Source organism: Culex pipiens, chromosome 2 (genome assembly GCF_016801865.2).
Source record: "Culex pipiens pallens isolate TS chromosome 2, TS_CPP_V2, whole genome shotgun sequence".
Taxonomy (NCBI): Eukaryota; Metazoa; Arthropoda; class Insecta; order Diptera; family Culicidae; genus Culex; species Culex pipiens.
The window spans coordinates 65906548-65933038 of record NC_068938.1 but is presented as its reverse complement, the minus strand read 5'-3'; the positions used below and the strand labels follow the sequence as shown (position 1 = coordinate 65933038).

The 26491-nt window shown below is 36.2% G+C and overlaps 1 protein-coding gene across 1 annotated transcript in view; it reads left to right on the top strand.

The window, feature by feature from the left end:
* The window catches only part of LOC120418422 (cGMP-dependent protein kinase 1-like), a 28199-nt gene extending 3695 nt beyond the window's left edge, over positions 1-24504 (top strand). The window contains exons 2-8 of the mRNA XM_039580800.2: positions 7454-9016; positions 9073-9311; positions 17416-17513; positions 18223-18433; positions 23479-23710; positions 23774-24123; positions 24299-24504. Of these exons, the coding sequence (XP_039436734.1) occupies positions 7454-9016; positions 9073-9311; positions 17416-17513; positions 18223-18433; positions 23479-23710; positions 23774-24123; positions 24299-24461 (2856 nt within the window). The 3' untranslated portion in view covers positions 24462-24504. The remainder of the gene's footprint in view (positions 1-7453; positions 9017-9072; positions 9312-17415; positions 17514-18222; positions 18434-23478; positions 23711-23773; positions 24124-24298) is intronic.
* Positions 24505-26491: the final 1987 nt, after the last annotated feature.

Sequence of the window (26491 nt, the reverse complement as noted above, 5' to 3'; positions counted from 1 at the left end):
AAGATACAGATTTTTGAATTTTCACATTTCATTTTTGTATGGACAGCTGCCAAATTTGTTTGGAAAGTTATATGGACAAACTTATGATGCAAAATGGTTTCTTTGGACATACCGAAGGCACCAAAAAAGTTTCAGTCGGATTATAAAATGGGTAATTCTCTACCAACTCACACGAAATCGGGAAAAGTTGCCCCGACCTTTCTTCGATTTGCGTGAAACTTTGTCCTTAAGGGTAACTGTTGTCCCTGATCATGAATCCGAGGTCCGTTTTTTGATATCTCGTGACGGAGGGGCGGTACGACCCCTTCAATTTTTGAACACACTTAAAAAGAGGTGTTTTTCAATAATTTACAGCCAGAAACGGTGAGGAGATAGAAATTTAGTGTCAAAGAGACTTTCTAGTAAAATTAGACGCCCGATTTGATGGCGTACTCAGAATTCCGAAAAAACGTATTTTTCATTGAAAAAAACACTTAAAAAGTTTTAAAAACTCTGCCATTTTCCATTACTCGACTGTAAAATTTTTTGGAACATGTCATTTTAAGGGAAATTTAATGTACTTTTTGAATCTACATTGACCCAGAAGGGTCATTTTTTCATTTTAAAACAAAAAAATTCATTTTAAAATTTCGTGTTTTTTCTAACTTTGCAGGGTTATTTTTTAGAGTGTAACAATATTTTACAAAATTGTAGAGCAGACAATTACAAAAATTTGGATACATAAACATTAGGGGTTTGCTTATAAACATCACGAGTTATCGCGATTTTACGAAAAAAGGTTTTGAAAAAGTTACTTTTTGCGTTTCTCTTTATTTCGTCGTCCGTGTCTGTCGCGGGTGACCATGAACGGCCATGATCAATGACGACAAACTTTTTCAAAACTTTTTTTTCGTGAAATCGCGATAACTCGTGATGATTATAAGCAAACTTCTTATGTTTATATATATATATACAGCAATTCCCCACGAAAACAGCATGGAAAAAAACAAAAGTAATCGGATCGGGCTCAAAATTTTTCGGGGGTTCCCTGGCCGAAATAATTAGACCAGTATTTTTTTGTTTGGCCATTAGGGTGACCTACGCCGTGTTAGGGTGGTCTGAAATATGGCCATTCTCGTCGATTTTCGCAAAAACCACTTTTTTCGAAAAATCATAACTCCTCGCCATTTTTACCGATTTCAACTGTCTTATACGCAAATGAAAGGTGATAAGTCGGCCTTTCAAAGAAAAATAGTAAGAAGTTTCAAAAATCTAGCCTAACTTATGAAAAGGGCGTATGAAACTTTAAAATGCCGTTTTGACGGTGTCTGGACCAAAGAGCCTATGTCTGAAAATATTTTTATTGGATTCCCCGGACATGTTTACATAACATACTAAAAAATGGGAGGAGTTCATCAAAAGGATTCCGAGATATGATTTTTTGAAAATAAAATCCGTGTTTTGTGACGCGCCGCGCGCAAAAACCGGAGAATGACGAAATTGGCAAAAAAACAACTTTTTTCACTAAAACTACGATAACTTTAAAATTTCAGCGATGACCTATAGATGTCTGGGTACCAAAATTTTTGTAGTTAAAAGACGCAACTTTTGGTTGTTTTTTTGCCAATTTCGTCATTTTCCGGTTTTTGCGCGCGGCGCGTCAAAAAACACGGATTTTATTTTCAAAAAATCATATCTCGGAATCCTGTTAATGAACTCCTCCCATTTTTTAGTATGTTATGTAAAAATGTCCGGGGAATCCAATAAAAATATTTCCAGACATAGGCTCTTTGGTCCAGACACCGTCAAAACGGCATTTTAAAGTTTCATACGCCCTTTTCATAAGTTAGGCTGTATATTAAAATTTGGCCAGCTTGTTTTTCTTCAGAACATTTTTACTTTTTTTCAATACTCAAACACTTTTTAGCCATGTGCTTTTCTAATATTTTTTTCCTTGTACAGGGAGAAAATTTGAGCAACTTTGATTAAAAAACAAAAACATCACAGCTCTAATTCTAATACTAACTTTTATCTTAGTTGTGTTTTTTTTTTTTCATATTTTCAAGGTACTTTTCATTTTTGTCTTTCTTTCAGGTTTTTGCTATTCACAAAGTCGTTAAATTTTGAGTTGTATAATAACGGAAAAATCATCGTCATGACAAAAAGCTTTTCAACTTTCTTTGACTTTTACCCCAAATTCTACCAAATTAAAAATCATTTTTATTCATCGATTTCTTTATTTTTTGATTTCATATCTGTATAATTCAAGGTAAACAGCAGATGGAATACATATTTTTGGGGCTTGTCCTTTTTGAAACTTATGTTGTTACCTATGTCATGCAAAGAATTTGATTTGAATACTCGTTTGAGTATTCATCTCATCCATAATCTACAAAAAAAAACGTATTTTTCTTTGGACCGTTGAAAATTTTTATGCAACGTTTATGTTGAACTTCTTCAGCATTCAAGTGATTTCAAACGGAATTGTTTGATCACTTCAAAGCTTTCTTATTTTTAATCTGGCAGTTGACCTCATGTAGTACGAAAAATTGTAAATCACCTCCGTTATCAGTGATTTTTTTTTTGCGATATCCGCCACGTCACAAGTGTCACACTTTGTCAACTTTTGCTGCTTTTTTTTTAAATGATTTTTTCCTAACATCAGCCAGCCAGTTTAAACCTGTCGACTTTTGATAAGCTATTTTTGTTTGCGGGTAATTTGCCAAGGGAACGGTCAGCAAAATTGACATTTTTTTTGAAACTTTCAGCTTTAAAAAAATATTTATTTTTAATAGTGAGGATTTTACCAAGTCATTTGTCTACAAACCAAATCGGTTTATTTTCACCACGGCAACGTGCTTTCAACGTCATTATCTTGCCGTGGCACGCCGTTGATTATTTTCGGACGCCGTGACATTCCAAAGTCATCTTATCAGTTTGGAAGCTTTGATCGGGGGAGAGCCTTTTGGGGGGATTATTCATAGGCCATTAACAGATAGAAGCGGAGAACTGAGTTCAGAGCATTGTTTTCCACCGACGATAGAGTCAGTCGTTTGGTCAGAACATTTCCTCGGAACAATCAAGGCAAAAGGCTTGCAAGAATGACGAATACTCTCTTCAAACAATCTCCTACTAATTGGATGTTACGGGGGGCGCCCCGGAGTGGTTTGTTTGTGGAATTATTTTTCACCGGGGAAAATCCTTTCGAGCCAATCAGCTTTGGGCCCTTTGAGCGATTTTAGCGGGAAGCGATGGGCTTACAATGGGCGAATAATTGGTAGGTATCGAGAGTTGTACAATTTTTTAAATGTTCGATTGTGAAATCATCAGCACAAGCGGATTATATTTTTACAGTAATTATGGTAGGTTTCCGTGGAACTTTGAAATGCTTTATTTAAATGTTTTGTTAAGGAGGGTCCAAATTTAAATGATTTTTTAGCTTCGTAATTTTTCTTGAAGCTTCAAGCCCTTTTGCATAATTAATTTTTCTATGCAGGTCTCCATACAATTTTGCGGGCTAGTCATACAAAATGGGCTTGTTAATATTCGAATCTTGAAATCTGTTTCCACTGAAATTCAGAAGTTGGAACTTCACATTCAAATAGCAAAATTCCCATCCATTCAACGCCCTCAAGAAGCGTTACAATGTTCGCAACACTCTCCCAGATAATTATCACTTGATTGCTAGCTGCTGCTGTTGGCGCTGGTTGCTTCCGTCCACGTTGTCCTAGGCAACGTCTTCTTCGTCAAACTGCAACCCCGGCAACCCACACCCCGACCAGTCCGTTATCAACGACGAATAAAAATACGACCAAACACGGTTAGTCACTTGGAAGTAATTACAAGGTTTCACCCACACTTCAGGGGAAGATAACAGCTCGATGAAGAAGGGTGTGAACTGCGGTTCACAACAAATTTCGAGGTAATTAAAATCTACTTTACTTGTTGTGAGCTCATCGCCAATGAATGGATGTGCGTCAACGTTGGGTGGGGAGGGATATTCAGATGCGGTTGCCGGTTGCGGTCTTGAACGTCATTAGATCGTTATCGCGATGCAGGTATCGCGGTTGTTTTGTTTTTTGTTTCAAGGAAAATGTTGGACACCATGTTTTGGGGGCGCAAGCAACGTCAATCAAATCAATGCGGTTGCTTCTTACACCCAAAACTGGACAGCGCTTGTCCGAGAGAATAATGGTCTCGAGTCGAGAGAATAGTGGTACCACTCACGGACACAGAGAACACAGCTCGAGATTGGTGAGAGAATTATTCTATCGAGGTTTATTTGCAAAAAAAGTTCATCCGTCAAAACAAAAAACCAAAAGTGTCGACTACGGGAATCGAACCAGAGACCTTTGACACACTAACTCAATGACTTAACTGCCTAGGCCACCACAGTTTGGTGAACAAGGAGTGGTCAGATGTCAATGTATGGCACTTGTTGGAGATTTATTGTTTCAATTAACGAATGAACTCATTTGTTATGGTGGTGTGCGTTGGTAGCACTATTCTCTCGATTTTGGCGCTGAGCCCTCAATAAATTTTGAGGGAACGATTCTCTCGACTCGGAATTTTGGGTGTAGAAGAATGATGAATTAGTTTACGTTTAAAAAGAAAAATGATGAAAATATCTAAAATTTAATTTAAAAATTGGAAATCGCAATTCAATTTGAATTCCCACAATATTTATAAGGATTTGGGAAGTATTAATCAACGGTTATCTCATTTTTAAAAAAGATTTATAAACCTGAAAAGTTAAAATAGCAATGCTATGCTGTGCTAAACCCCTTAGGTCTACATATTAAAATGTTTGTAATTGTCTGCTCTACATCTTTGTAGAACATTGTTACACTCTAAAAAATAACCCTGCAAAGTTAGAAAAAACACGAAATTTTAAAATGAAAATTTTTGTTCTGAATGAAAAAATGACCCTTCTGGGACAATGTAGATTCGAAAAGTACATTAAATTTCCCATAAAATGACATGTTCCAAAAAAATTTACAGTCGAGTAACGGAAAATGGGAGAATTTATAAATTTTTTTAGTGTTTTTTTCGATGAAAAATACTTTTTTTCGGAATTCCGAGTACGCCATTAAATCGGGCGTCTAATTTTACATAAAAGTCCCTTTGAAACCAAATTTCTATCTCATCACCGTTTCAGGCTGCAAATTATTGAAAAACACCTCTTTTTTTGCATGTTCAAAAATGGAAGGGGTCGTCCCACCCCTCCGTCACGAGATATCAAAAAACGGACCTCGGATTCGTGATCAGGGACAAAAGTTACCCCTTAGGACAAAGTTTCACGCAAATCGAAGAGGGGTCGGGGCAACTTTTCCCGATTTCGTGTGAGTTGGTAGAGAATTATCCATTTATAAAAAAAATCAATTTTAATCAAATTCCTCAAAAAATAAAAACTTATATTTGAATTTAAATTTGAAACCTCGTTCAAAACTGTAAGAAATTCGATACTAGAGTCATTCTGTACAACAATCCAAGTTCTTTTTTCGTACATTCCACATTTTTTCGAATTTGATAATTATGTTTTCTTGCCTCATTTTTCAGTTTATTGATTCTGAAAACATTAAAAAGAAAAGATATAAATTAAATTCAAACATAAATAATGTTTGAATTGGAAAGAAAAACATTGCTAAAGCAAAAAAAAAAACAACTCAATTTTTTCAATCAAACTTCTGTTAAAATAATCGAAAATTTGGTCTCAAGCTTATTTTTTAAATCTAGACACATAATTAATTCATCGAATATTTCATTAACAGTGTTAAGGGCTAGTCATAGAACTATTTTGAAATGCTGTCGCGGGTCGGATGAAATGGCTTCACGGGCCGGATCCGGACCGCTGGTTGGACGCTGGGCAAGCCTGGATTAGACGGAGGGGCTCTCGTGGTCAGAATAAGCTCAAATTTGGAATTTAGCCTAGTGATGGGTCAATCTTTGATTTGAGAGGGTAACCCCGAGAATAGCGTGGCTCACGGATATATGAAAAAGACAAAAGTGTTCAATTTCGAACGCCTCGACCGGAATTTTGTAGCATTATAGCCCCAGAAGCTAGCCTGAAATTTTGAGCGCATTTGGTTAAGGTTTAGAACTTCCACCATTGACCTGAAGTTATAAAGAAATTTCAATAAATTTAATTTATTTATTTTCAACTTTTTAACTCTTCTTCGAGTATATTTTCCTATGCCCTATGATTTTTTCTCAAAATAGAGGTTTCTTATAGGTTTTGATCTGGGAAACAACTTTGTAGAACATCATAAAGCGCTAGGAATTAATCCCGGAAAGATACAGGCAAATTTTTAGAGCACGTTAAATTTGTTTTCCAAACTCCAAAAAATATCCTGTATCTTTTCGGGATCAATCCCTAGCGCTTTGCGATGTTCTACAAAGTTGTTCCCCGGATCAAAACCTATAAGAAACTTGAGAATAGGAAAATTTGATTGGGTTTTGGGAAATTTTCTCTAAGAAGAGGTTAAAAGTGAAAATTTCCAATAGTAAATTTTTAGAAGTTCCATACTAACTTCAGGCCAATGGTGGAAGTACTAAACCTTAACCTAATGCGCTCAAAATTTCAGGCTATGTTCTAGGGCCATATTGCTACAAAATTCCGGGCGAGGCGTTCGAAATTGAATACTTTTGTCTTTTTCATATATCCGTGAGCCACGCTACCCGAGAAAGGCTGGATTTGTACCACCTTTATACACGCATATCGATGCCTCTGTGCTCTCTTGTTCAAAGACTGCTGGTTTTCCTATGTAATTAGCATAAGAGAGCACAGAGGCATCTATATATCGTCGTCGTCGTGCTAACTTGTCGTACGTGCATTTTGGGCCAAATTGAGTTATTAACGCCATTTTGTGCAGCTCACAATGACCTTCACAGATCTCCAAAATTCTATTTTTGTCACTTTTCCGCGGATTTTTGTCACTTTTCATATGAAAAAAGTTTCAATCTTTTGGTGCTATCTTGTCACTCCCTGAAAATTGATGTAAGTACGACAATTGGCCAAAGGGATTTCAGGTCAGAACGCGTTTGACGCACATACAAGTTAGACTACCGTAAACATTTGTAATTATAACTCGGGACTTCAGCAACCAAATACAACCAAACTTCGGCGCAATGCACATAATGGTCAACCAAACAAAACGTGTTTGTTATTGTTTACATTGTGTGCTCTCGTTTTTGTTTATTCAAGGTCAAACATTAAAACGCGTTTTTCTCGGAACGTCGAAATGGCGGGTGCGACATGATAGCACGACAGCGTCGAATATGAGCTTGACATTTCGGTCAAGTAGGTTCCCCACACTGATACATATTTCAGGATTTAACATTACATAAAATTTCTTATAATAGGTAATGTAAAATTTACTTTACACCAAGGCCTATTACACGCAGCTGGATTGCTACTTTATTTGCCGTGAAGATGTTCCACATTTTTCATAATCTTTAAATTTCCCAATTCCAGCCCGTCCGGATAAGCACCACCGTATACGATCGCGAATTCAACCCGATACGCTATGGATCCACAGCACCCAACGGGAAGCTATCACCTAAGGGAACCCGCGAATCTGGCCTTGGCAGCTTGGACGAACAGAACACCACCTCCAACGAATCCTCCTCGACGTACGAATCCAGCACAACGAAACCAAGCCTCGCTCCACAACCTCAGTTCACCCGCAAAGTGGCACCCACGGTCAAAAGCAGTCCTCCCCCCAAGGATCGGATAAGCGCCAGCTCGACGGAGTACGTGAACGTCAACCAGGAACTGCTAAAGGAGATCCAGCAAACGAAGATACTCTTGCAGCTGGCACTGGAATCCAAGCTGAGGAGTGAGCCCAACAACGAGGACAAGGTCCATCTGGTCAAGCTGAGGCAGGAGATCAAAGAACTACAGAACAGGATCAGCCAGACGGAGGTCATTCGGGCGATCCAGGAACCGATCGTGCAACGACAGAAGGTCCAGCAGACCAGTTCGAATCTCGTCCCGCAGCCAAAGTCCGTCCACCAGCGAAAGAAGGCTCCACTGAAGCCGCTGCAGTCGGAGACCTCGGACGATTACGACACGATAACGCTGTCCAGGCTGGTAGAGGAGTCCGTCCCGGAGGTGTTTACCTCGGAGGAAGACGAACCGGATCCACCAAAGCTGCCTCCGCCACGGATCAGCGTGAGCAGACTTAACAACAGTGATGACCACGGTGATGACGATACCTCGCAGGACGAGGAACCAACACCACCGAAGTTACCCCCACCCAGGACACTTCCCGAGATCAACGGCATGATCAGCCGAGCGGAGCACATCCAAGTGAGCCATGAAACGATAAAGACGATCCCAGAACCCACGGTTCCACCACCAAGTCGCGATCCTCCACCAACCCCAATCGAGGAACCTTCCCCCAGCAAGTTCCCCCAACAACGAGAATCCCAAGACTCGAACCCACCACCCAAGATCGAAGAACTCAACAACAGCCGGTCGGGAATTCTGAAGAAGGCTCGCAAAGAGGGCGTCGTCTCGGACAAGCCCGAGCCGAAAACGTCCCGCGAAATCGTGATCCCAAGCCATCCAAAAACGCGCGAAGCCGAACTGCTCATCAAGAAGGCGATCACAGTGAACGAGTTCCTGAACAACCTCATGGACGAGGAGCGCCTCAAAGCCGTAACAGACGCGATGAGTCCGATGGTATTTCCATCCAACAGCTACATCATCAAGGAGGGTGACATCGGGGCGCACTTCTTCGTGTCTGCCGAGGGGACGTACGAAGTGGTGGTCGAGAACAAGGTCATCAAGTCCTTTGGTCGCGGCGTGGTCTTTGGCGAGCTGGCCATCCTGTACAAGGCGAAACGGTTCGCGTCGATTCGGGTGACCACCGAAGCGAAGGTGTGGATGCTGGAGCGCAAGATCTTCCAGAAGATCATGATGAAGAGCGGGAGGAAGGAGCGCGAGGAAAACGTCAAGTTCCTCAGTACGGTGTCGATCCTGCGGGATCTCCAGATCGAGAAGCTGCACAAGATCTCCGACTTGCTGAAGCGGGTAAGACGAAAAACATCATCCTAACTTCAATTCCTAAACATCAACCTCAATTTCAGGAATTCTACGCAACCGGATCGACGATCATTCAGCAGGGAGATCCGGGCGACAAGTTCTACATCATCCGCGGGGGTAGTGTGAACGTGATCAAGACGGATCGCAGCGGGACGGATAAGCTGGTGGGGACGCTGCAGAGGGGGGCGTACTTTGGAGAGCAGGCGTTGCTGCACGAGGATCGCCGGTTGGCGAGCATCGTGGCGAATCCACCCGGGACGGAGTGCTTGACGCTGAATCGAATGTGAGTACAGAGTTTTGCCTTGAAGAAATCTAAGTGGATCTTGAAAAATCATTAGGGTGGTCCTTAAGTGTCTTTCGTAATGTGTTAAACCAAAAATTGAAAGCAAAAGTAGGGCAAACATAAAACGTTAGTTACTAAAAATAACTATCAAATATTTTTTTGAAAAGCTCCATGTTTTGGGCACAGTCAGTTTATGGCGCCAACTTTCGAATAACTTTTGTTGGAAATTTGAGTAATTTGATTTTGAAAGTGTTTTCTGTAAAACAGTCAAAAAATTATTTAAAAATACACCTTGTCCGGTCCTAAATTGCGAGTTCATAATATAATTGTGGTCGCCGAACCCACTGCCAAACAAAAAAGTCATAAAAATAAATAGTGGGTTTGCAGTTTTTGAATGATGGAGGGCACAACTTTTTGAGTGCGGTTACATACATCGCTCAAGTGTTTCAGAACACGAGTTCTTAAAAATCAGGTTTTGAGTTCAGGGTTTCGGGCCAAAGTTTAATCGGAAGAAAACAAAAATAAATTTAAAAAATGTTCATTTTTTTCCTTGGCAAAAATGTTTATACAATTCATGTTATGTTGATTAACAGAGTGACTTTTCTGTTCGTAACGACTGAAAATTGTTAGTCATTTCAAATATCAGTACTCGGAATTCTAAAAAACAGTAAATTTGTCATTTTTTGAGTCTGGGGTATTCAAAAACAAAAGCAAAAATAGAAAATTTTGTTAATAGGACCTTTTGAAAAAAAAAACTCTAGATAAGTGAATTAAAAATTTACTAAACGGTAAACAAATTAGAAAACTGTTTTTATGAAGGGGTAATTTTTGTTATTAGCATTAGCATTTGGAGGACGCCCCACCACCGGAAGGCTCCACAATGCTTATCCCACTGTTTGGTGTGGTTGTGTTAGACCCTCATCCGGAACAATAATCCAGCACGGGAGCTACACAGAAAAAAAAAGTTGAATTTTGGAATGTTGAAAATTTGGTAGGTTGAATATTACCTCTTCTTTTGAGTAATATTACATAAAAAATGTGTAAAAATGTGAACCTGATGAATATTCATCAAAAACTGATGAAAATTCATCATTTTCTGGGGTAAAATTCATCATTTTTTTAGCCACAAAATCTGTCACCATATACTGATGAATATTACCATCATTTTTTTTACTGTGTAGGATACACCTCGAAAGGCGTTGCGGGTTGGTTGTAACAGTATTCCTAATTCCAGTTTATGCTCACCAAGTCGTCATGGCCTAGTTGTTAGCATTTTTGCTTACCAATTCAAAGGACGGGGGATCGAACCCCCGCCTCGGGCGACTTTGGTTTTTCGTTCATATTCATCATTTCAAATTGCTGTGTTCTTAACTTTCTCATTGGGAGCAGATGGGAATCGAACCCAGAACCATTCGCTTACAAAGCAAACACCGTAACCAGTCAGCCACGGCCGCTCCTTGGGTAATTTTTTTTTTTAGTACCAATATTTTCATTTTAAAATTTCGTGTTTTATGCAACTTTGGTGGGTTATTTTAAAAAAATTATAACAAGGTTCTACATAGTTCTGATTAAAAAGTTTTTGAACTGAACAAAAATTTTGAAGCATGAACATAAGAGGTTGGCTTGTAATCAAACCGAGTTATCGTGATTTTGCGAAAAAAAAGTTTTGAAAAACTTTGAAAAATATTTGCAACGGCCTGAAAGATCGTTGATCGTTAGTGAACTTTCACAATTTCACGGACAGTGTAAATTTCGTAACTTTTCTACATTTTTTGCGAAATTCCGTGAGATTCAAGTATTTCTTGAAATAAAAGCATAGACATGAAAAAAAATACAAAAAATACATGATTTACAAAAGTTTTAAATGTAAACATCATATTTTTTTATTGAAAAACACGATAACTATTTTTTGAACTCTTGAGGAAACCTCTAAGATTGGAAGGAACACAAACATTAAAAAAAATATTTTATAAGAACTGAGTACAATTAAAAAATAAAAATCATGTGTCAGCTTTGAAATCATCAAATGTTCACACAATTAGAGAAGCAGGATTGCTGTGAAGTTAATAAAAATTTTATTAAACGTTTTTGGCCCCCCTTCAAAATTAATTCTAAAAAAAAATCATTGAGAAAAATTTCACAATCTATTGTTTACATAACTTTTCGTTTATTTAAGCGTTTTGAATTAAATTTGTCACTTTTAAGTTTTTTCTATATCTTGAGTTTTGGAAGCACAGATTGGAACGGATATTTCCAACCCAGATGAAAAAAAATATATCAAAATCTGTCATAGTGGATTCTCTACAAAAAATTTTACCATTTATAACAGATTTTGTAGCAAGCCCATATATCAATTTCATCAACGATCTGTAGTTGATCTGTAGTCCGCACGAATACAAGCAACTGGTCTGAAAGAAGAATATGTTTGGGTTCTGTCCTTCTCATGTCATTATTCGGTCCATGCCGCAGTGGCAGCGTGTCGGAGCATAAACCAAGAAGTTGATGGTTCAATCCTCGTCCTGTAAAGACTTTTTTCTGCAATACAATCAAATAGTCGTCAGTCATGTCGATAATTTTTGGTAATGGGCATAATTCGTGCTTTCCATTTCAATAGGGCATCTATCGTTATTGTTATTTCGATAATTCTATCGGCGATAACCTTATCGCCGATAACGGACGATAACTCATTTTAAAAATCTTTCTTGAATTGGCTTTATTCATCAATACCATGTAAAATTTTCAATGCATTCGCATCGAATATATTTTTTGATAATGTTGTAAATTTAAAAGTAGTGCGTCCATCCCGGGAATTCCCGGGACAAAAATCCCGGGATTTTTCCAGAACCGGGAATTCTCGAATCCCGGGATTTTTTATAATTTGTCCCGGGAATTCCCGAAAAAAAAACAAATTTTGGTCTGGAAATTCTGATTTGGTTGTGGAAATATATCCAGAGTTTTTTTTGAAAAGGTCCTATAAGCTATTGTCTTTCATATGTTTAAAGGACCTAATCAAAAAAAAGTCGAGATATGAACAGTTGAATACCTCAGAATTGATAATAATTTTAAAACATTATAATTTGTATTCGGCATATATCAGCATTAATTTAGTTTATTAGGGCAAACTGTTTAAATTTTAGTTTACCGATCTGCAAAATGCCTAGCGCTTTAATATTTAAAAATTTAATTTTATATGTTTTTAAAAGATTGATATATCTACTTATATTTATGATTTAAAAGTTGAAAAAAAAAATCAAATAAAATTATGTTTCATCAAGCACTGGTATGTGGGACAAATCAGGACAAATGAAACGAATTTAGACAGCTATTTAGTATTTTTTTTTGCATGATGTTTTGAATTACATTGGTTAAAACAGGAACAGAACAACTTACCTATTTAGACTGTTTTTTCCTAGTTGGCGGTAGTAACTTAAAAATAATTTGTAAAATATGTTTTTTGCAAATGTTTTTTTGTGAAAGTTAAACATTTTAGCACTTGTATCAATAAGTAAAATTTTTAAACTATTTTTTAATTTTAACTGTGAATTTATTTAACACATGGATGTTTGCAAAAAAATCATTCGAAAGGCGTTTATTCGGGATTGCAAAAGATGTTGTAAGCAACTTGTTGTAAAACTTTATATTTCCAGCACTTGTCGTATTTCTAGATAACTTTTTCAAAACAACAAATGCGCCAAGAGTTTCCTATGTACATAGGACCTTTTGAAAAAGTAATCGAGATTTACCCGATAAATATACAACTCGTGCTGAAAAAATCTTCTTTTTGCCACTTGTTGCATATATTTCTATTATGTAAAACATGAAATTCAAAACTTATCTTAAATTTTACATTGGTTGGTGTCATTAAATTTGTTGTCGCCTCTTGTTTTTTAAAGCTATTTTTCAAGAAATTTTTCAAGCTTTTCTGATCATGTCACATAAAAAAGAAATATATTTGTATAAGTTTATTTAATTTGAATCACACATTGTAGTTCATTTAAAATCCAAAGCACAACAAAGAACAAAAAAACTTATTTTAATTTTTTATAGGCTTTTTAAAAACTGTCTTCCTTGTATAGATTGAAGTGTAGATTATCAGTAATTTATATGATTGAGCTAATTCTATGATTTTATGCTTGAAAACATAACAAATATAATGAAAACTTAGATTTTATTACTGTTTGAAAAATTTCCCGGGATCCCGGTAATTCCCGGGATTCCAAAAATATTTTTCCCGTTTCCCGGGAAATTCAAAACCCGGGAAATATGGACGCCCTATTTAAAAGCATAAATTCAAAAATTTCACAAAGTACCGTATTTTTTTAAAGTACTCAAATTTTTATCATTTGAGCAATTCTCTACAAAACCGGCCGATTTCGACCATTTTTATTTTTTGTATTTTTTGATTTGGCTCAAACTTTGTGGGGGCCTTCCCTATGACCAAAGAAGCCATTTTGCATCATTAGTTTGTCCATATAAATTTCCATACAAATTTGGCAGCTGTTCATACAAAAATGGTACGTAAATATTCGAAAATCTGTAACTTTTGAAGGAATTTTTTGATCAATTTGGTGTCTTCGGCAAAGTTGTAGGTATTGTTAAGGACTATTTAGAAAAAAATAGGTACACGGAAAAAAAAATTTCCCGATTTTTTTATTAACTTTTTTTTCACAAAAACTCAAATTCCCAAAATACGTATTTTTTGATTTTCGAGATTTTTTGATATGTTTTAGGGGACAAAAATCCGCAACTTTTGAGCTATAGAGAAACATGGTCAAAAAATCTGCCGCCGAGTTATGATTTTTTGAAAAACTGGTGATTTTTGGAAAAAATCGAAATTTCATACATAAAATTTTTTTGACCTCATTTTTTTATGCAAAATTGAATTTGCAATCGAAAATTACTTTACAGATTTTTCGATAAAGGGCCCCGTTTTCAAGATATAGCCACCGAAAGTTTGATTTCAGCGAAATATTTGCAGTTTTTCGATTTTTAAAAATAGTGACCATGAGTGACCATTTCTAAATATATTTTTTTTGAAAAGTTCAGAAAATTTGCTATAAAATTGTCTAAGAGACATTGAAGATTGGACCTCTGGTTGTTGAGATACAGCGGCTTAAAGAAAAAGAAACACGAAAATTGAAGTTTTCTAAGTCTCACCCAAACAGCCCACCATTTTCTAATGACGATATCTCAGCAACAAATGGTCCGATTTTCAACGTTAATACATGAAACATTCGTGAAATTTTCCGATCTCTTCGAAAAAAATATTTTGAAAAAAATTAAATCAAGACTAACATTTTAAAAGGGCCAAACATTGAATATTATGCCCATTAAAAATGCTAGTATTGATTTAATTTTTTTCAAAATATTTTTTTCGAAAAGATCGGAAAATTTCACGAATGTTTCATGTATTAACATTGAAAATCGGACCATTAATTGCTGAGATATCGTCATTAGAAAATGGTGGGCTGTTTGGGTGAGACTTAGAAAACTTCAATTTTCGTGTTTCTTTTTCTTTAAGCCGCTGTATCTCAGCAACCAGAGGTCCAATCTTCAATGTCTCTTAGACAATTTTATAGCAAATTTTCTGAACTTTTCAAAAAAAATATTTTTAGAAATGGTCACTCATGGTCACTATTTTTAAAAATTGAAAAACTGCAAATATTTCGCTGAAATCAAACTTTCGGTGGCTATATCTTGAAAACGGGGCCCTTTATCGAAAAATCTGTAAAGTAATTTTCGATTGCAAATTCAATTTTGCATAAAAAAATGAGGTCAAAAAAAATTTATGTATGAAATTTCGATTTTTTCCAAAAATCACCAGTTTTTCAAAAAATCATAACTCGGCGGCAGATTTTTTGACCATGTTTCTCTATAGCTCAAAAGTTGCGGATTTTTGTCCCCTAAAACATATCAAAAAATCTCGAAAATCAAAAAATACGTATTTTGGGAATTTGAGTTTTTGTGAAAAAAAAGTTAATAAAAAAATCGGGAAATTTTTTTTTCCGTGTACCTATTTTTTTCTAAATAGTCCTTAACAATACCTACAACTTTGCCGAAGACACCAAATTGATCAAAAAATTCCTTCAAAAGTTACAGATTTTCGAATATATACGTACCATTTTTGTATGAACAGCTGCCAAATTTGTATGGAAATTTATATGGACAAACTAATGATGCAAAATGGCTTCTTTGGTCATAGGGAAGGCCCCCACAAAGTTTGAGCCAAATCAAAAAATGCAAATAAAATCCATTTCCGGTTTTGGTAGAGAATTGCTCATTTGCAATATGGGTTTCAAACGATTCGAAATTTTGCATGCATATTCACTGTTTTAGAGTTTTTTGAATGAAATACTGAAATTTTCACAAATTACCGTATTATTTTGAGAATATCGAAATTTCCATAATTTCCAATAGGGATATAAATAGAAGCCATATTTTACCTGCTTTTTTCACTTTTATAAAGTTTTTTAATGAAATTTAAATATTTTCACAAAATACCGTTTTTTTTGAAAATAAACAAATTTTTATAATTCACAATATGGGTATTAAACGAAGCGAAATTTCTCCTGTATTTTCACTGTTTTAAAGATTTTTGGATGTAAAACTCAAATTTACACAAAATAACAAAATTACAGTATTTTCTCGAAAATACTCTTTTTTTATAATTCGCAATAGCGGTATCAAACGATTTGAAATTTTGCATACATTTTCTCTGTTTTAGAGTATGTTGAATGAAATACTCAAATTTTATTTCAAATTTCGAGATAATACGAGTTATAGAACTTCCATGATGAAAGGGTGGTTTTCTCTTAATTGATTACGCCAAAGTGTTGAGTTTAACTGTGCAAAACGTTCTGATTTTATTGTAATCGAAAAGTCCCCCAGAGCCTCACACATGAGATACTGAGGTTTTGCTTACTGAGCATTAATCAAGCTACTTGCTTTAATCGCAGCGAGGTAAACGAAGTTTAGCTTTGCTCGCAGTTTGGGTTACTGTTGTCGGCTGTGCTGACGATGTTGGTGGCGTCGATCAATTATGCGGAAAGCAATTTCCGTAACTTACGGTATTTTGTGAAATTTTGAGTAAAAATTTGAGTACTTTCGAGAAAATACGGCATTTTGTGTAAATTTCAGTAGTTCGTCCAAACAATGTAAAAATTTGAATCGTTTAATACCCCTTTTTGCAAATCATAAAGAAGTTGTTTTTTCGAGAAAATATAGTATTTTGTGAAAATTTGAGTGTTACATTAAAAAAACTATAAAACAGTTAAAATACAAGCAAAATTTCAAATCGTGTGATACCCATATTGCGAATTATACAAATTTGAGAATTTTCGAGAAAATGGGTATTTTGTGAAAATTTGAGTATTTTATTCAAAAAACTCTAAAACCGTTAAATACATGCAAAATTGTGAATCGTTTGATACCCATATTGCGGATAATAATTTTTTAAGTATTTTCGAGAAAATACGGTATTTTGTTGAAATTTTGGTATTTAATTCAAAAAAATCTAAAACAGAGAAAATGCATGCAACATTTTGAATCGTTTGATACCCATATTGCAAATTAAAAAAATTTACTATTTTCAAAAATTACGGTATTTTATGATTCTTTTTGGAAGGATGTTGGAAGTAATCACCCCGATATTCTCCAGGATGCTTCCAAAAGGTTGGCTTTAGATTAGGGTTAGATTAGGTTAGAAAATATGTTAGCATGGTTCAAAATACATTTTGAATTTTACAATTTTTTTTCTCATAAAGATTTAAAAAGAAAAAATATATGATTTCATTGGCGATGAGCAATTGATTTATGTTTATAAAAACAGAAATCAGGATGAAGATTTTTTAGATAACTTGTCAGAAATATCTCCAGACAAAATATTCAAAAATGATTATTTTTTTATAATTAATTTTTTTTAAAGCATGAAGCTCGATCAATTTGTTTTTCTTTGTGCTTTGGAAGAGCAGTTCCATTAATATTGCTCATTTTCTTTTTTTTTAACTGAAGACTCAACAGATAATCTACGCGATTAGCAACTTTTGATCGAAATCCCGTAATTAATGGTCTATCTCTCCTAACTACTTCATCTTTCTCATTGCAGCGCATTCAACGAGTTCCTCGGCGGCCTGGAGCAGCTCCGTGAGATAGTACTATCGGACGATATTCCACGAACGTCCAGCAGTCGGAAAACTGTCTCCGGTAAGTGTGCAGGAAGCTGACACCCAGCACCCAGCCACCTCTGCCCAATTTATGCAAATTGTTCCTCACATTCCAAAATCTGAAACTCAAAAAAATTGGGAGGAGGGAGGGGATACACTGCCATTTGACTTGACTAGTTCGGTTTCAATTGTGTGCAGGTTGCAACCAAAAAGAATCCGATTTGGTTGGCCTGCATTTTATGTTCCCCGATTTTGAACAACTTCTCGTCCAATATTCACCTCGTTAGACACGGGGCGTGGTGACTTTGGTTTGCTGGGGGGTGATCCTCTGGAAAATTAGAATTTTTTAAATACACATTTTAATGTTGAAATTGTATTAACCCGTCCTCACATAAACACTGATTTTTATTCAATTTTGAAGACCCCAATAAACCCAAAAATTTAATCAATTTTAACCACAAAAAAAGAATTAGTACCTAAATTATTGCATGTTTCATTGAGAACCATCCTCAAACGCTGCAGATTCCCACGAGGGGTGGCAGTGCCAGTGGTACCAGGTTCAGGGTCTCCAGTTCAAGACCGAAGCGCTAGCCAGCCATCCGGCCAGATTACGGAGTGGTGGGGAATCCCGGAACGGACGAACTTCCCCCCTCCCGGACAGTGAGTGGCATTATTCATATAATTCTTGTTATCTTCCCTTTTTTCCGTTTTCTCTCTGGATTTTCGTCGCTCCCACCCACCACCACCAGAGTACGACCACATCCAGCTGCACGACCTCACCTACATCGGCACGCTCGGCATCGGGGGGTTTGGCCGCGTCGAGCTGGTCCAGTGCCAGGACCGGAAAACGTTCGCCCTCAAATACCTCAAGAAGATTGAGATGGTTCGACAGCAGCAGCAGGAGCACGCCTACAGCGAGAAGGACATCATGCTGAGCTGTAACAGCCCGTTTATCGTGAGGTGAGTCACTTTTTTTTTGGAGTGGTCAGGGTTAGAGAGGGGTAGGGGGAGGTGGCACTGACTGATGAACTGATTGGCGAAGCAGTAGTTTGTCTCAATTAGTCGATTTTAAGGTTGATTGAGACATGCAATGTAGACACTTTTCGTACCGTCATCCGGGGTGACATTGTGTCTGGGGAGTAATATTTGGTCATACAAAAATGCTAGAATTTGTGAAACCCAATCGCCGGGCAATCTGTTGCTGTATTTTTAATGATAAATTGTACAGAAAAAGTGATTTTTATTCGATCGTGGTTTCCAGCTTGTATTTTGAGATGATTTCAAAGAAAGCTAGAAACCTAGCAAGTTTGGTTCGGAAACTATTTATTTCATGTCTTACGTTGGTGGAAAATTTAATTTAGATTTTTTTAAGACATATTCCTAATAATTTTGGTGGTAACGTACATGAATTCATCGTGTTCCAGCGACTTTTTTTGAGCAAATAACCTATAAAATCGAAAAAGAAAACTTTAAAAAAGTTGCTCTGGACCCCCGACGAAATATTTCGACGGACTTCGCATAATGTCGGGGAAGAACCCTTCTTTCATACCGAATTTTTTAGTACGATTGAACCAGCTAAACAATACAGAAAATTTTGTGAAATCTTAATGTTTCATTCATGTTTTTGCCCCTCTCCACGACTTTGGGTGGAGACAAGGGTCATAATCTTTACAAAATACCAGCATCTCTATCAGTTAAAATAAATATTTATTGAATACATAATGAATTAAGCAAAAAAAGTTTTCCGTTTTTCGAAACATTTAATTCTCAAAAAGAAAACAGCTAAATAGTTGTCAACGGTTTCACCAATTTTTTTATTTCCACTTTTGGTTTGAATTAAACTTTGTCCATGCATTCCCTATGTCAAGATTTTCGATAAAAGTCTCCATTCAATGTTGGGGGCTGGACGTACAAAATGAGTATGTAAATGTATGAAATCCTTTACAGTGAGAAAGGGTTTTTTTCTGAACGATTTGGTGTCTTCAGCAAAGTTGTAGGTTATGATAAGGCTCTTCTGAAAAAAAAAAATGGTATGTATAATATGATAATCAATTCCGATTTTGATTTAATTTTTTATCATTAAACGTAAAATTAAAAAAAATAATTATTTTTTATTTTTGAATTTTTTGATATGTTTTAGGGGACTAAGAAAGACAACTTCTGAACCAAAGTGCGTGATGGTATCTGGTTTAAGAGAGATGATTTTTTTGAAAAACTTGTGTTTTTTTGGAAAATATCAAAAACCTCGACAAAATAAAATACAACAACATATTTTTGAAGCAAAATTGAATTTCATTCGAAAATTTCATGAAAAAAAAGCACACCTGAAAAAATTGTTTGAAGAGCTGAGAAAATTTCCTTCAATTTTTTCTAGAAAATCGGAAATATCTTGGAAACTCTTGGACCGTTAAAATAATGTTAAAAAATTAAATTGTTGCATTATTTTCTATTATCTTTAGTAAAAATTAAATAAAATTGGTAAACAATACACGGTGTATTTTTTAGAACAAACTAATGATAAAATTCGGTATGTCTGATATTTGGCACCGTGAAAGAAGGGCTCTTTCCCGACATTTTGCGGGGTATGCCGGAATATTTCGTCGGGGGGTCTAGTGCAACTTTTTTTTTGAAGATTATTAAAGAATAAAGCAGAGATATGCTCAATTTCCTGAAATAAATTGTGCCTTTCTCCAAAATTTCTTAATTTAATTACCTTTCACACGATGGGCACTACCTACAGAGTTTTGTAACGAATGCTATAAATAAATTCTCATGAATTTCGTCAAAACTTGTTATAATTTTTATGTTTCAATAAAATATTATCATCATAAAAAATATCTTAGTAGGCAGTGCCCATCATGTGAAAGGTAATTAAATTAAGAAAATTTTGGAGAAAGGCACTATTTATTTCAGGAAATTGGGCATATCTCTGCTTATATTGAACCAAAAGTGATACTTTTTTATGGAACTTGTTCAGAAAACTGTTTTCTACAATGTGATTGATTCTATAACGTTTTAAAATGTATCGGAGAAATGTGGCAGAGGATTGAAAAAATAATTTTCGGTTCCTATTGAGTAATAAACAGCTTATTAAATAAATAAGTTATGTTTGCATTCTTTAACGCTCAAATTTGTATCCGGGCAATGTGTTGCTGTTATTTCATGACAAGTTGTACAAAGAAAAGATTTACTTTCGATCGTATCGGGGTTTCCAACTTAGATTTTGGGGTAATTTCAAAGAAAGCTAGAAATCTGGTAAATTTGGTTCGATTTTTTTTTATTGGAGGTCAAATATTGGTCAAATATAGTTGGTTAGAGTCCCCAAGGCATATTCATAAGAAGTTTGAGTGATATCAACAAGAATGCACCAATTTTCTGTGACTTTTTTGAAAAAATATCCCATAGAATCGAAAAATAATCTTAAAAAAAAGTTGGGGGGTCCGACGAAATATTTCGGTATACCCCGCAAAATGTCGGGAAAGAGCCCTTCTTTCACGGTGCCAAATATCAGACATACCGATTTTTTTATCTTTGAGGTCTCGAAAAAATACACCGTGAATATCTATTTGAACACCTTTTCAAATGTAAAGCTTGATTTTAAAATTTGAAAATTATTTTTATTAAAAAGATCTGAAAATTTCACAAAAGTTCAATTTTTAACATGGTAGATTCTCTACCAACTCACACGAAATCGGGAAAAGTTACCACGACCCCTCTTCGATTTGCGTGGAACTTTGTCCTTAGGAGTATCTTTTGTCCCTGATCACGAATCCAAGCTCCGTTTTTGGATATCTCGTGACGGAGGGGCGGTACGACCCCTTATATTTTTGAACATGCGAAAAAAGAGGTGTTTTTCTATAATTTGCAGCCTGAAACGGAGATGAGATAGAAATTTGGTATCAAAGGGACTTTTATGTAAAATTAGACGCCCAATTTGATGGCGTACTCAGAATTCCGAAAAAACGTATTTTTCATCAAAAAAAAAAAACACTAAAAAAGTTTTAAAAATTCTCCCATTTTCCGGTACTCGACTGTCAAAAAATTTTGGAACATGTCATTTTATGGGAAATTTAATGTTCTTTTCGAATCTACATTGACCCAGAAGGGTCATTTTTTCATTTAGAACAAAATTTTTCATTTTCAAATTTCGTGTTTTTTATAACTTTGCAGGGTTTTATTTTAGAGTGGAACAATGTTGAACAAAGTTGTAAAGCAGACAATTACAAAAAAAATATATATAAACATAAGGGGTTTGCTTATAAACATCACGAGTTATCGCGATTTTACGAAAAAAAGTTTTGAAAAAGTTACTTTTTGCGTTTCTCTTTGTTTCGTCGTCCGTGTCTGTCGCGGGTGACCATGAACGGCCATGATCAACGACGACCAACATTTTCAAAACTTTTTTTTTCGTAAAATCGCAATAACTCGTGATGTTTATAAGCAAACCCCTTATGTCTATATATTAAAATTTTTGTAATTGTTTGCTCTACAACTTTGTAGAACATTGTTACACTCTAAAAATAACCCTGCAAAGTTAAAAAAAACACGAAATTTAAAATGAAATATTTTTTTCTGAATGAAAAAATGGCCCTTCTGGGTCAATGTAGATTCGAAAAGAACATTAAATTTCCCATAAAATGACATGTTCCAACAAATTTTACAGTCGAATAATGGAAAATTGGAGAATTTTTAAAACTTTTTTAGTATTTAGTTTCGATGAAAAATACGTTTTTTAGGAATTCTGAGTACGCCCTCAAATTGGGCGTCTAATTTACATAAAAGTTCCTTTGACACCAAATTTCTATCTCATCACCGTTTCAGGCTGCAAATTATTGAAAAACACCTCTTTTTTCGCATGTTCAAAAATGGAAGGGGTCGTACCGCCCCTCTGTCACGAGATATCAAAAAAACGGACCTCGGATTCGTGATCAGGGACAAAAGTTACCCCTTAGGACAATGATTCAGGCAAATCGAAGAGGGGTCAGGGCAACTGCTGTGTGAGTTGGCGAAGAACAATAGTTTCCGAGAAATCGTCAGTTGAAAATTGCAGACTAATTAGGTGACACCTGGAAAAAAAAATATTGTCATCGAATAGAATTCTTTGTGAGGTTGTATCTTTGAAATTAATTGCCGATTTTCAAAGTTCTAGACAGAAAATGGCTGGTATTTTACTCAGCTTAAAAACACCCTCATTGTTTTTCTTTCAAAAAGTATTTTTGAAATGCAAAAACCAAAATAGATCGAAGATTTATACCTGAATGTAGATTTAACTTGAGAATGGTACAATTTATTTAAAAAAAATGTCAAAATCTTTTCAATTGCAAATTCAATTTGATAAAAAAATAGTTTTTATTTTGTTTATTGTTTTCCAATTCTTTTTCATTAATGAATTTTTATCAAAGATGTTTTTTTAGTTCTCAAAACATATCATAAAATTTCTATAATAAAAAAATACTTATTTTGTGTATTTGATCTTTAGCGATATTTTCTTTTCGCGCAAAAATGGAAGCTAATAACTTTTCAGCAAAAATCAAAAAAATATGGTGTCTTGTAGAAAGTTGTTCTGAATTTATTTAATGCCTTACATGTGAGAATGGTTAAAGATTGGACGACAATTGCGCCCTCTACAAGTAAAAAACTGAAACAGTTGCTTTTCTCCATTTTGAAAATTTTTCCCATTCAAACTTCAACGACTTAGAGGGAGGAGTTCCCGTGGTCAGAATGAGCTCAAATTTTGAATTTAGCCTGGGTCAATCTTTGATTTCAGGAGGTAGCCCCTTTATTCAGCATTGTTTCCTCTGACAGCAAATACTAATTGAAGCTAGTAGAAGTATTTCCATGTCGTTGATAATTTCAATTATTTCTTTTTTCAATTGGATCACGACCCTCATTTGAGCTTTTAAAATCACATTAAAAATACATTTAATGCAACCAACCTTCCATTACCACTTGTTGTTCCTGTCAGCCTCAATGATACACATACTGACTGCATTTCCCCTCCACAGACTGTACAAAACGTACCGCGACAAGAAGTACCTGTACTTCCTGATGGAGGCCTGCCTCGGCGGGGACGTGTGGACCATCCTGCAGAAGAGCAAGTACTTTGACGAGCGGACGGCCCGCTTCATGACGGGGTGCGTTGTCGAGGCGTTCGAGTATCTGCACAGCCGTAACATGATCTACCGGGACCTGAAGCCGGAGAACCTGATGCTGGACGAGCGGGGCTACATCAAGCTGGTGAGTTTTTAAGGGGGACATTTGTGAAAAGGCATGCTCTACTTAAACAATTACATTTTTAAGGTTGACTTTGGCTTTGCCAAGCGCATCGGGGCGAACCAGAAGACGTGGACCTTTGCCGGGACGCCCGAGTACGTGGCGCCGGAGATCATCCTGAACAAGGGCCACGACCGGGCCGTCGACTATTGGGCTCTGGGCGTGTTTATCCACGAGTTGCTGGTGGGGAAGCCACCCTTTCGGGGGAAAAACCACATGAAAACGTACAACGCCATCCTGCGGGGGATTGACATTATTGAGCTGCCCTCGCGGATCCCCAAAAAGGCCCAGGTGCTGATCAAGCGTCTTTGCCGGCAGATTCCGGCTGAGCGGCTCGGATACGGCAAGAACGGGATCGCCGATATTAAAAACAACGCGTAAGTGTTTATGCTGTTTCACTTCACATTTCGTTAGGTTTAAGTGGTCTCGGATCACCAGAAAGGTCGATGAAAATTAATTCCCCGGTTAAATTTCCCAAAGTAACATTCATCACCCGCCGCTTAATCCTGCGTTTAATTTCATCCTTTTTTCTGTTTCTCTTATTTTATCCAGTTGGTTCTCCGGTTTCGAGTGGCAACGGCTAAAGGAGCGCACCCTGGTCGCCCCCCTCATCCGGCCCATCCAATCCGACACGGATCTGTCCAACTTTGACGAGTACCCCAAGGATCAGGACGAACCGCCAGATGAGACCTCCGGCTGGGACATCAATTTTTAACCGTCATCATACGTGTGTCTGTGTGTGTGCTGCAATCGATATTTACTAATTAAAATAAATGCTGGCCGTTCAGCATATAATCCGAAGGAAATAAAAAACGACCTCTCTTTCTTTTATCGTGTAAATTTTCCGCTTTTTACCGATTTTAAGCCGGTTGCAATTATAGGTTGTTTTTCGACACAATAACACAGGATGAAAAAACAAAAAAAGTTACGTACTAATTGGTGTTGATATAAACCGTCAGCGGCGCAATGAATCGAGTCCTGATTGCTGGCCCGGCGGCGATTTCAGCGGGACTTACGCACATTAATTTGCGTGTTTTTCAATCAACGTGTAACGTGCGCGCGCCCAGGTGCTAATTGGTTTTCGTGCGACGCCGCCGCCCATCCGGAATGGGGATTAATTTTCAATTTTATTCAATTCTGGCAACACTTTTTTTTGCTCGTTGATGCATGCACTTCCGTCAAAACGGGATCGTTTACATCGTAAATGTGTGGGCATAGGTGCATGGAAAAGGATTTAATAACCTGGAGGTGGTTTAATATTCCAACATCAAAGATTTTAAATAATTTGGTGTAATTACATTCATGGATCAATCACGTTTTTAAATTTTAATTTATTTTAGAATGGATATCGTCATATGACACAAACCTTTTTTTTTTTCAACATTTAAAACTTTTATTAAACATTGGAAAAGAAAATTTTGCTGGTTGAATATTTGTGAAACTGTAGTAGATATTTTTTCTCATGTTGATCCATAATATTTTGGCATTTTTGCCTTCCTCACCTCACTGAGGCAAGGCTATAAAATCACTCGAAAAATGAACTTCTTAAATACGACTCCTAGATATACCTTCACGTATACCTATCGACTCAGAATCAAATTCTGAACAAATGTCTGTGGGGATGTGTGTAGACATGATTTTTTTCCACACGATTATCTTAGAATTGGCTGAACCGATTTTGGCCGGATCCGCCTTATTCTGTTCGCTTTGGGGTCCCCTAAGACCCTATTAAATTTATTTCTGTTTAGTGAAGTACTTTTAATGTTATGCCAAGAAAAAGATTTTTTGTAGCTACAAAAAAGGGTGATTTTTGCATAACCTCAAAGGCCGTGTCTTTTTGCTTACGCGCGAGAGTCGCGCAGCATGCGTAGGGATTTTGGTCTGACCACGCGGAGGGTTGGCAGCCACACCCCTTTGCATGCGTATCGCCTGGTTCCCAGTCAAATCAATCCGAATTCTGAAACGGAATCTAATTAGAATCGTGTACGCAATCTAATTAGAATCGTATTCAAATTCCGTTTCAGAATTCGGATTGATTTGACTGGGTTGCCACATTGCTTAAGCAATGTCTGCGTCTCTTCTGGAAAAAGTGTTGGTAAAAAAAGAATTGAAAATTGCTGTTCAAGTAAAATCAATAATTATTAAAAGATAAATGAAAAAAAAATTAAAAAAAAATTAAATCAAAACTCTTAAATTAATTTGTAAATACAACCTAAAATACAACATGAATGCGAGGAAGGCACCAACCACCTTAAGGTGGATTAAGTAACGTTTTAATTATATAAACAAAGCTTATATGACGTAATAAAAAAATAAATTAATCCACCTATGTGGTTGGTGCCTTCCTCACTCCTTACAAAAATGGATAACACAAAATATCTGAAAATTATATTCATCTGAATGATAAAAACTGAATACCAAGTGCATATAGAGCCAACTTCGTGTAATGTTGTTCAGGCTTCAAAAAAGTAAATAAATATCACTTAAGTGGTCATAACTTGAGAAAGGGTTTGCAGATCTTCAAACATTTAGATGCCTTTGAAAGGTCTTTCGATCACCTATCCAGCGAGATGTTAGATGTTAGATTCGGACATAGTTTTCATAAAGATAAGTGAGATCCGGCTTCATAAAAGTACATAAATATTACTTAAGTGCTCATAACTCGAGACAGGGTTGCCAGATCATCAAACTTTCAGACTCATTAAAAAGTAAGTTTAACAAACTAATCTAACAGGAGTCAAATAG